The sequence below is a fragment of the Malurus melanocephalus genome, unplaced genomic scaffold (genome assembly GCF_030028575.1).
Source record: "Malurus melanocephalus ecotype Western Australia unplaced genomic scaffold, MMel_1.1 scaffold_71, whole genome shotgun sequence".
Taxonomy (NCBI): domain Eukaryota; kingdom Metazoa; phylum Chordata; class Aves; order Passeriformes; family Maluridae; genus Malurus; species Malurus melanocephalus.
In genome coordinates, this window is record NW_026623303.1 from 501,243 (window position 1) to 513,612 (window position 12,370).

Below are 12,370 nucleotides of genomic sequence, written 5' to 3' on the forward strand. Positions count from 1 at the left end.
GCAGCCCACAGAGAGGTCCATGGTGGAGCAGAGATGAACCTGTAGCCCATGGAGGAGCCCATGACAGAGCAGGTGAATGCCTGGAGGAGGCTGTGACACTGTGGAAAACCTGTGCTGGAGCAGGCTCCCAGCAGAACCTGTGGCTCCACGGGGGACCCGTGCTGGGTCTGTTCCTGGAGGACTGCACCTCATGGAAAGGACTCATATCAAGAATAAGTAAAAACAGACATAAAAYTCAGAGTAACAATAAAATTATCACAGTGAATGGACAAAAGAACAGAGCTATGTGAATTTAAAATTCTGCATCTTGGGCAATATATTAAATAACAAGATTAAGTTTTGCTCTTGCCTGCTTCAGTTAACAAAGAATATATACCTAACTACAATAATTTTATCATTCTCATTGATACTCCATGTGAGTTAAAACATGGATAACTGTAGCACTGAGAAAACTAATTTCTGATTTTCTGTCACCTGCATCTAATGCTGCTCTTYAAATACATGTGATGCTTCTAAATGCTATGACCCATTAAAAATGGAACAAGAATCCAATAAGCTGCACAAGATTRGTTTTGCTAATATTGTTGACACTAAATGCATAACAATAAACACATTACTGAATGAAACAGATTGTAATCTTGCACTAAATGAAGGCATTATGAACCAGGCTTATTCTCTTTCATTAAGAATGCAATCAAATGCTTTTCAGATTTATTTGCTAGAGAAAACACATTCAAGACTTATTTAATCAACGATGACAAAACTTTCTCCTTTCAACAATTTAAAGCAAAGTTGAAGCAATATAGCATTAGGCCATAATTCATTTGAGAGATGGTAGGTCAACAATATTAAACARATGCCATAAAGAAATGGGATTAAAGAGCTCAGCTATCAAATAAGCCTCATTATACTCATTATTCCCTTAATGTTAACATAGAATTTGAAACTATATTGCAAGAGAATAGAAAGGTAAAAGTAATTTCCTTCACACATGAAATAATATATGCTAAGTTGTGCTTTGAACTGAAGTTACATTTCTCGGAAAGGAACTGATGCCCAGTAGTTAGTCATTAGCTGTCAAGAAGGTCATTGAAATAAATTTCTCATTGATTTTCAAAAGCACTTTGTGAAAACCAGTAATTCCCTTTTAATTATATTAATTATATATTTATATTTTAATTTTATACATTCATATTATTTATGCATACCCATATGCAACAATGGATATCTAGCAAGTGACTACTCCATATAAAAACTAAAAATTAAGTRTGATCAATAAAAGTGTAAAGCAACACCCCCTACAATTTTTATATTCCCTTCTGGACATAGCATATTTTTATATTCCCTCTGGACRTAGCATAACTGAAATATGTGCTTCTTGTGTCACTGCATGGAGTCTACCTGAAAGCATCACCCAGATGAAACCTTGACTGCACCTGTCCAGCTTTGACTGACAAGAATCATTCAGTACAAAAACCAGCAAAGAGCAATAGATGAACCTTGTTATGAAACTGGCTAACTGCACATTTTTGCAACACATTCAAGCACGACACCAGAGGGTATCAGAAATCCCAGTGACAACTGCTGTCAGTAATTATGGAGAGAGACTGCAGATCCACCTGAGGCTGTGTATTTGGAGAGCCCATTGGCAGCTTATGCTGACAGTCTCATCTAGAATGTAAAAGAATGTTAAAAAATAGCTCCTCAGGGAAAATCCATCCTAACCCGATGAAAAAAGCTAAGCCTGAGGAGCAAATACTGCGKGCTAGGGTAAGGCTTCTCCATCAGGCAGAGCCTGGATGAGTCTTGTTTCCCTGGGTTCAGTCTAAGCTCACCTTGAGGGGACACAGCCCTGAGTGCCACATAGGGTGCACGCCTGTGTGACAAGAATAAAATTCTAGCACCAAACTGCTATGTCTGCAACAAACTCATCGTTCTTAGTAAACAGATTTTGGGTTTTGTGTCACTGAGTGGTGTGGCTTTGTTCTTGTGGCCCTCCTACGCACTTCCCTCAAGACATCCTGAAGCAGGACACTTCATTATCCACATTACACTAAACCGCAGGAGAGCAAAGCAGCAGGCTGCCATGCATACACTACTTATTTCTAAGAAAATATATAAATTAAACAAAAAATAAATCAAGAACAAGAAAGAGGTGGGCAGGAAGAGATATATCTCAGGAAAATTATCCCAGGGCCTTGTTATGGATGTGTCTTGTTAACAGTGACACAGTACCAGAAAGTGCATTTCAGGAAGAGCAGATGTGAGACTTTTTTTGGAGAAACCAGTCACACTGTCCTAAATGTATGGGAGTTGGTACAGAAAAGGAGAAAAGGGCAAAGACAGATATATAGAAGGATCGAAGTATACAGCAAGTACTTGCAAGGCTAGAAAACAGGAATCTGCATTTTCATAAGCAAAAATGGTTAAATTCAYAGAAGGTTTTGAAGAAAGACAAAAAACAAACTGGACTGATAGCTGTCTGGAAAACCATGGTAGAATTCTGGTCCCACTGAAACCACTGACCTATTTCATCTGACTTCAATAAGGCTCATACTCAAACCTGCAATTTTCACAACACTGTGTGGCATTTTCTCTACCGGGAGCGACAGTAAATGCTTTGTTGTGCATCATACTTAATATKCATTTGAGTTTGGCCTATTTTTTGATGAGTGCATGGTGTTTACTGATGACTAATCATACAATTTTATRCAGCATTTCAGATGGATGATTCCACACAGATATTAATTTTATTGCTCTAATCTATTTTTCTTTAAAAGCAAACAAACTAAATAAACTCTGTTTTGCAAATAAGAAAGGCATTTGTTACTTGGATTAAATAGAGAGCAAAACCTTATTGTAAGAGAAACACCATTATATTGCTCTGCTAAAGCTGTTTGCTGCCACATAGTACTCTCCAATCTGAATTAATGAAAAAATGTTGCCCAAAACCCTAAAATATGGTTTCTTTARAAGAACTGCAGCTTGAAAAATTTAATACAAATAATTCAACAAAATCAAATTTAATTTTTTTTAATTTACAATTAAATTTAGAAATTTTCTTATCTACCAAGTACCAGAATATTTGGATAATATCAAGGTAAGATATTTYAGAGAATCATCTAAATTTACTTTTTAAATAGAAACATTATCATCTTTTCCTAATATGTGATTTTTTTATTTCCTCTTAAAAGAGTCAAGGATATAAGAGGACAGTTTTCTTGTAAGTACTGATTTCCAAAATCTTTGGGATACTCAGGAGATGTGTAAGCTGCAGTTGGAAGCTGTTTGGATTAGAAATCATATCACATTTTATAAACACTTTAACTTGAATGAAAAAGCCCTTTACTTCAGAACTGCTTCCTAGCATCTTAAGCTGCTGCAAACAGAGCCAATGCTACCCAGTGTACTCACCAAAGACTGTCCTGGCAGGTACAGATTCTCTGTTCAGCCAGAATGACACTTGAGAGAGAATGACAGTCATGATGCAGGGGAGGTAAGTCTGGATGACAAAATAACCAATTTTTCTCTTCAAGTGAAAATGAGCCGTCATTACTGTGTATTCACCTAGGTGCCAAAACCAAACAAAACACAATGAAACAAAAGGTTATCATCTTCAGRAAGTCCATATCTTTGATAAGAAAAAGTTGGCTACATTTATATCAAACAAATGTTCTAGGGTTATATTGTACCGAATGTATTTTGTAATAGATAGCATCCTACAGAATATTAGAAAGATATKGAGTACAGCTATTATCTTATACATATTAAGATTCAACACAGAGGACAAGATCACCTCTGCTATCACCAGTTAATTGTAATTTGAAAGAATCAGTAAAGCACTGAGTTGTGCTACCTGCAGAGTACATTGACTATGCGTAATACATCACTTCAAGTAGCCTTTAACATCACCTGAAATTTAGTCTTCACAGCCAGTAACTGCCTTTTTCTCCAAAATATCTTTTACTAACCTGTACTTGATTTAACTGTCTCTTTCCCAATTGTTTGGCCTAAAAGATCATACTGATTCAGTCTTGAGCCATCTGGTGCCACCTGCACTGAATCTGAAGCGTTGTAAGTCCAAATGTATGTCACTTCTGAAGTTGTGTATGCATCTGTGAGAAACAAGGTAAAATATTTTGTCAGCAATTTAAATTAAACAGATTCCAAAAAGACCTCACAGAATTACAAGAGCTACATATTTTTCAAATAAAAACWYACCCAAAAGARTTTAAAATTATATGGTAAAAAATAYCTYTGCCCTGGTACCTTGCCCTGCCTACCCTCTTAAATCTCACCAGTTGCCACCATTCTGGGGGACACATTGACATTAAAYAGGCTGCTCTCTCAATACATATATGATCAAACATACATTTAGCCTGGGATCTGTCAAGATWAACTAGTATGAAAGCAAATTAATGCAGTATTTTAAACAGCAATAATGCCACCCCAGTAAGAAAGAAAAAAAATTAGAATGTACTGAAAGCTTTTTCCAGTCTAATATCCTATTAACAAATGGAGTATGAAAGAAAAAGGGTAAACCACTGATGTAAGAATTTGTGTGTTCATTATGATTGACTGAGACAAGTACATTTTAAACCTTACACCATAATTGCAGTGCAATTAAAAAGTAAAGCATCATTACTGTTGGTCTGCAAACATTTTCACTTGAGAAACCTATAGAGGCTCAAAAAGCAGCTTCTTCATGCATCTAGCCATAAATTGCATGACTAACAAAATCTAGCAGGTGGGTAGCAAGCAGAGATTTTTTAACACTTCCCATCTATCCTTCCAGTTTTCCACAAGAATATCTCTGCTTTAATGCAAACCAGCAGTACAGAAAATTGTTGATTAGTCCCCATTCTCGTCACTGTCAGCTAGACTTTTTGAAAAGAATAAAGAAAAGCAATCTATTAAGCTACAGCTTCTCCCATACATTCAGTTTGGCTTTTCTCTTACATATAAAAAGAGATATTCATACATGCTGGTGATCCTCCCAGCAATGTAAGATTATCAGCATATGAAGAGCTGTGACAAATATATACCACTGGCAAATTTGCCTTAGTTAAACCAAAATCCTCAGGATTCCTGCTKATTTCAACCACTATTCATCAGCAAGATTCTACCCCAGAATAAAAGCTAAAAAATGCACAGTTGCCCAGAAAAGAGTCCGAGGTAAAGAAATAAAATGTGTGTGAAACCATTCAAAATGAACAGAACTAAGAGTCCCGTGGATGTGCCAACAGACTGGAGCACAGGTGAATTTGAGGGAAATGAAAAACAGTTTTTGTAAAATCATATTGCTCACTCTGGGAATTCCCCTGATTACTGGAAAACCATAGTCAGAGAATAAATAACAAGCTGGTAAGATAAACAAACAATCAAGACCAAAAAAAAAAAAAAAAAAAAANAGTCAGAGAATAAATAACAAGCTGGTAAGATAAAAAAAAAAAAAAAAAAAAAAAAAAAAAAAAAAAAAGACAAAAAAGAAGTGGTTCACAGAAACCTAATATACCTAGTCATAAGGATTTCCAACCTAAAAATACACATGAAGAAAGTAGACTTTTGGTCTGAGTATGAGTTTCATTTTTACAGGTGTTTTCAAGTTGTTTTGGGGCTATATATGAGGCTCATTTTCCTGCAACACCTTATAAATCAAACATACCTTTCGTGCACATATATGTAAATATTATTARTCAGTGGTTGAATTTGGCTAAGATCTCTGGCGTTAGTTACTTAGGATGCATTATGTATTACAAATACAATATTTAGCAATAATAGGCTCCATGATGCAAATAGTATTCATTCTAATGATCTTTATCTCCATGGCTAAGATTTCCCTCAAGTGTGGAAACATTACCAAAAGCACAGGCTTGGTTTAATTTGCTSCAAACTCCAAGGCAAAGGGATATTGGAGCACAATGGAGAGAGTGTGCAGAGTGCTATGACAAGCATCATATGGTTAATAATGTCCTTAGTAGCAGCATATCCTGGTTTTTTATTCTGTAGTTGCTACAATTATTGTAAAATCAGCCAGAATTTATAGGCTTTAACCTGTTTCTTAAAAAAAACCCCAACATTTCCTTTCCTGGGTGCAGCAGAGAATGCAGGTTGCGGCCAAAGAAAAACAAAAGAAACCTTTCAGTGTACAAAATTCAGGAAATCTGAAGAAGAAGAATGGCTTTAATCTAAGAAAGTGAAATAATGCTGCTGTTAAAATAATACCAGTGAGGTCAAGTTTCACCTCATGCAGATTCACTAAGGAAATTCACTAAATTCAATCCACATGCAGATGCACTAAGGAATTAAATTTCTGATCATATAAAGCCTTTTGTTATTGCCTTTATTGACTAAGAACATACAAAATATTATTAAAAATAGAGAGAAACTAAAGTGTTGTGACAAATGAAAAAAAACCACTCATTGAAGTCTTTGATCTGCACTTGTTAACACTACTCAGGCTACGTGCATCCATTTCTGTGGTCATCGGTATGGTTTGCACACCGTAATGAAAGCAGACCACTGCAGTGATGATCAGGTGCAAAGTCTTTACTGTTAACTGCAATCATGAAATCTTTAAAATACCAGAAGACAATACTGAATAGAGAAAAGAGATTTTGATGAGTCAGGTTACAAATTTTTTTGGAATTTCCATCCTGTGGTTTACATTTCTCATGTAACAATGTACTGAAACAAAATTATACTGAGAAATGTTAGATATTCACTAAACAAAGGCTGTACTTCACATTCTATACTTACAGCTGCCAAATTTCAGTGGGCATGAGTGAGCATCCATGGGGAAATCCTCCAAGTGCATTGGACATTCAGCTTGGACTGTAAGCCTAAAAAGAAATAGATTGCTATGCATTTTAGTCATTTAACAGGACAAGAAAATCTGTTCCACAGAAATGAACAGAGTTCAGACCAATTTAGTAGATTCAATTGAAATCTTGTATTAAACTAACAAGAAAATAAATCAGCTTTTGCTTTTCTTCCATTTTATGTGTTCCTTTGAAAGGCATTTATTTGTCACATCAAGAACCTGTAAAAGCTGACCTCAAAATTATGAGCAAAGGCCATTTAATGAAAAATACAAAATAAATAATGTCAGGTTTTAAGAACAATAATTTTCTTCTCATATTCTGAGGTAAATTTATGCTAATATGGCTCTTATAGGCTCATTATAAAAGCATCTAAAATACAGTTAACTTGCCAAAGGAATGTACTTCTGTCTTCTGAATTTAATTTTTTCACAGTTTGAATGGAAGATATGGAGAAAAAAATACTTGCGTTCTTTCAAAAGACTGCTGCTACTCATTCTCCATGTTACTTGTGATTATTCTTTATATTTATGCAAAGTGTGATGCTATGTTATCAAAGCATCCACTTTTGTTCATTTTGTGAAAAACCACCAAAAATATCCCAATATCATATATGGGGATTAGTACAGTAAAAAATAATTTAAAACAACTTGAAGAAAGCTTTTAATGGACTTCMCTATTTATTTTTACTTTTTTTTTAAAAGCCAAGAAAAAACTCTTATGTTTTTCCTTCCTATCCTGTAAGTCTCCTCTGGGTAGAGATTTTTTTTGTATGCCTATCTTTCTCTCCATCCAGCCTCAAACATCAGTTACATCCTTCTGTAGTCCCACTGGTTTCTAGTCACTGTATTCTCTGCTGTCTTCTCCCACCCTTCCACCCAAAAATGTTTCATATTTCTATTTCTCCATTCCCCAGCAATGTTTTTCTGAATTCAAGAGGCACAGAGGGATAAGAATCAGCAAACAGCTGAAAGCAAAGAAAAGAACTGCATGAGCCCCTGATATAAATCACACAATTATTTTATGTAGACATGATAAAAGTAGCTGTTTAAAATTAGGCAAAACAGTTAAAACGGTGTACACATTAATCTCATATCCTGAGAACCAACATTCTTACAAGTGATGACAATACTTAGCTAATTATAATTAACCTGACCTAGCTTATACTTCATAATGGCTTCAAACAGTATTTTCTATTATTTATAGTACATTATTTTTATAACTTCTGGAGGAAGAGTATTTCAGTCAGCTTATACAGATAATAGTTCAAATATTGATTTGAGCCCAAGCAAAAATACAACAAATGGGGTCTTAATTTACTCCAAGCAAAATTTTCTTTTGTAATCTCTCCAACGACTACATCATCCAACATTATTAGCAGTCTACCCATCAACAATCAATATTTTGAGGGTTCCAGAGTTGTGTGGTAAAATTGGGCTTTGGGGATGCTGGCCTAACTGCACGGAAAAAGTACTATAGTACGTGTTCACTTTAGAGCTCACATTTTCTATCTTCCTTAGGCTGGGGATTTTAAGTCTACATTSCCACCAACTTCAATTTATTAAGTATTCTCCAAGAAAAAGAAAGAAACTAAGTCAGGGGCTTCTGGAAATTTAGATAAAAAAATTTCGAAGACATTCACATAGGTAACGTTATTGCAAAAAGAGTAATCAAAGAATAAATCAGTCTTATAAAAATGCTGCTTACATCTATGAATACATGATTTTTTAATAATTTTTCATATTCTATTTTCTAAGCAAATTTAATACATTTTACCAGCTAAATATTTAACTTAGCTGCTAACAATGCACAGGATGAAAAGATTAAAACTGAGTAAAACACTGTRATTAGATATGAAGAAACAGTAATTACAAAGTAAGACATATTTTACCTGTAGGTCTTGCCAGAAAAAAAATTTGAGATCTCTTTTTTTCTTTGTCTAGTTTTTAATTGCCCCTGATCTTAATAATAAATTTACTTAAGGGCACACATAGTACAACAGCTGCACTGTTAGGAAAAAYTCCGAAACTGTTTCAATTATTTCAAGACAGAGTTGGTAAAGTCTATCTGAAGGTCTCAAAGCACTTTTATTCAGGTGTTCAATATCTTTAATACATTACAAAAATACAAAAACTGAGGCACATGTAGGAAAATTAATCTAACTCATTATCAGCCAAGAGACTTCAAACAGAACTGGAAACAAAACATACATTTTCCTATCTCTCTTTCTGCTAAGAGAGAAATAAAACAAAGAACAATTCTCCTTAAACCTGACYTAATTTTGTTAGATGGAAAAGTCACATCGAGAAATGACTTGAGCAGAGAACAGGGGAAGAGACCTACCTCATGGTGTACAAGAGAGTCCCATCATCCTGGATTCGTAGAAGCTTGTTTGGCATCGTCATGTTATGAGCCACTGACTTCTTCCCATTGTGAAAAAATGTATCTGGGGTCCAGATTTTGCTGGCCATCAGGTTGTTCAATCGAAGTATGTTCATTGGGCCCTTAAACTTTAATCTCTCATCCTTCCACCTCTGACGGAAGAAAACATCTATTGTGTACTCCTGTAATGGAATAAATATATGGGGGTTTTCACAAATTAACAATAATCTGCATTCTGAGAACAAATATAAAAAAGCCATGCTTGCAAAATTCCCATGGTAAAATCGTAAGGGGGAACAATCATCACAAAAAATTGTATAATACTGAGAATAATAAATAGAAAGTCAATATATTAAGGGTATGACATTCTTCTTCATGATTGTCAGCTGTTGTTCTTATACTGAACTCTTCTAACATTTAGATTTTTGTACCTGATTTACAAAATATCTGTGACATAGGTAATTTCAGTAAACACAGTATGGAAGGAAAGTAAGGAAAAAATACACAGTTCTTTCAGCATCTTCTCATGTAGAGTAACCCAGCATTTCAAGAGCATGGAGAATGGCTGAGACTGGAAGTAAGGAAACAAGGCAACCCCTAAGGGGTACAATATGTACAAGGAGAATGATATAAGGAAGATTTTTCCAAAGAGSAATGTAAGGCTCTGTAGTGATGTGGATTTTATGAATAAAAGAACACAGGTAGGAAACAATAGGTGATGATTAAGAGATGACACACACTATGTGGTAGGCTTCACTCTGATGCCTAATCTTGGGAAGTCAGTACAGTCTGAAAAGAAACAATGTGAACAAAAATAGACTGATGATCTAGACCCTATGTCAACCRGTGTTGGGTATATCCCATCTGCTGAGTTTTGCTGCTGTTTAGTTGGCTCCTGACTGGGGTTAAACCATGACACAAACAAACAAAAAGCTGATCAAATCTTGATAATGTAAATTCATCAACTATCTTGAAAATGGATTTATGGTTATGCTATTGTCAGCACAGCATATAAACTGGATATGGAAGAGCCTAAAAACTATGTTGGAAGCAAACTGTATTCAGCATATTGGCAAATGCTACCTTGKTGCAATTTTGTTTTGTTGGACAGGTACAAAACGGTCTCACGATTTCAAAATATTAGTATGCTGCAACAGTCTATACCACTGCAATTGCTCTGCATAAACCATTTTCAAATAAACTATTTAGAATGAACAAGGCCTGCTAAAATTTAACCATTAAAAATTTTCAAGGGATTTCAATATAGAAGTGACTTCAAGGAACTTATCAGCCTCTATCATTTTCTGCTGGCTCCCTTGCGTGCCATTAACAAGGCTTAAGGTTCTTCTCCATCAATCACACAGCAATACAAAAGGAGTGCTGACTAGGCAGAGACAAGTGACAGCTCTCTTCAGCTCCTTCCTTCGGTCTGGAAGCCAAAGAGCTGTGAGGATCTTTTCCAGGTCAGGGCCAGAGGCTAAGGAGAGCATGTGGAACAAAGGGGAGAGAATTCTGTAATGTGAAGCAGCATGACAGGGGCAGGAGAGAAAGCAGTTCTCCTTAGGAACTGTGACAAATGCAGTGAGTTTTAGAAATTATGGATACTTATAAAATAATCTGACAAAAACCAGAAGCTCAATTTTTAGCTATACCATAAGGTCTTGCATTAACACAATAATTTTTTTTTTCATTTTTCTAATTAAAATTTTAAATATTTAAAATAATATTAAATAAAACTAACATAACAGTATACTGAATATTAATTTGCTTTGTTCTTTTTTTATGCCATTTCCTATTATCTCTAGTAATATTTTAGTAAATATATGAACCTCTAAGAATGTATTTTGTTCATATTTACTTGATTTGGTAAGTCTCTCATCACTGCCAGAGACACTGCCTCATAAAAAGTGGTTTGCTAATGCTCATTTGTCTATGATAGATCACATTCAATTGTCCTCTTTTATTTGCTGATTTATATGTTGCTTTACTTGTTAAATATCATGTGACTTAAAATTCCATTTACAAATAACAAATTACCTATCAGTTCAGTTGCAGACCAGGGAAAGTGACAAAATGCATATCACGGAGCAGCAGGGGAGTATATGAAATCTGGATAGAAATACCAGGCAATTAAAGGAAAACAATTGGCCTAAAAGGTTCCTCATGGTTTCTGTCTGAGGGGCATTACCAATCAATCATTTTTAAGGTAAGATTGATGTTTGAGGTACAAAGAAGTGGGAAGAAGAGCCTGAGGGTGTAAGACTTTGAAATTTCACTGAAATTCAACAGGAGTGGGTGGTATGTCCTACAGGTTCTTTTGACAAATATTTGTGCATATGAATGATTAGAATATAAATCTGAACTTTTTTGCAATGTTTCCATCAATAAAGAACTTCAAAGACCCTGYTTCTTTTCTGTCTTCCAACATACATAAAAAGAATTACAAGACAAATAAAACAGAAAGAAAAAGCAGACATGAAATGCCACTAAACCAAAATGGCAACATTTCACAAAAAGTCACATCTGCTGTATGGCAACAGCTAAGGAAGTAGAATGAGCAGGAAAGATTCTGAGCTGCAGCCTTGAAAGATCTTACTGATCTCAGACTGATCCACAGGTAATGGTTGATGGCTCAAGCAGTGCTGAGGCAATCACCAAAGGACTGTGGCAATCTGTATAAAGAAGCAACTGCTCACCTGCAAACACCAAACTCCCCTGTTTCCCTCTCCCCAGTATGAATTCCTGGAAATGTGGACAGTAAATTAAGCCTCCTGATGGAAACTTAAGATAAAGGCACTACTGTTGTCCAGTTATCTCAGATCTAAGGAGAAGGAAACAAGGCTGAGAAGAATGCATCCACAAAAAAGGCCATTTCAGCAGATGTGCTGAAAGTAAGTTCTGGCTGAGTATGGCAGAGGAAGACCATAGTCCCCAGACCAATTTCTGGGGTCTTCTACACATGATCCACAGTTGCAACACATTCATGGTGCTGCAAAAGACAGTGTAAAATTCCCCTCCCCAGGAGAGGTGTCTKGGCATTCTCATGTGAATCTGAAAGTATATGAACCCACTGAATGCTGAGTTTCATAAGCGTTCCCCCTTCCCTGTCAGATCAAAACTGAGACCATCACTTTGACCAACAGACACTGAAATTCTAACAATCAAGT

At 35.5% G+C, this 12,370-nt stretch overlaps 1 protein-coding gene across 1 annotated transcript in view; it reads right to left on the minus strand.

Moving 5' to 3' along the window:
- GABRA2 (gamma-aminobutyric acid type A receptor subunit alpha2) overlaps positions 1 to 12,370 on the minus strand; it is a 58,554-nt gene that overhangs the window by 10,131 nt on the left and 36,053 nt on the right. Inside the window, exons 4-7 of the mRNA XM_057366745.1 lie at positions 9,165 to 9,385; positions 6,760 to 6,842; positions 3,972 to 4,115; positions 3,415 to 3,567 (exon numbers count right to left, since the gene is read on the minus strand). Coding sequence (XP_057222728.1) covers positions 3,415 to 3,567; positions 3,972 to 4,115; positions 6,760 to 6,842; positions 9,165 to 9,385 — 601 coding nt within the window. The remainder of the gene's footprint in view (positions 1 to 3,414; positions 3,568 to 3,971; positions 4,116 to 6,759; positions 6,843 to 9,164; positions 9,386 to 12,370) is intronic.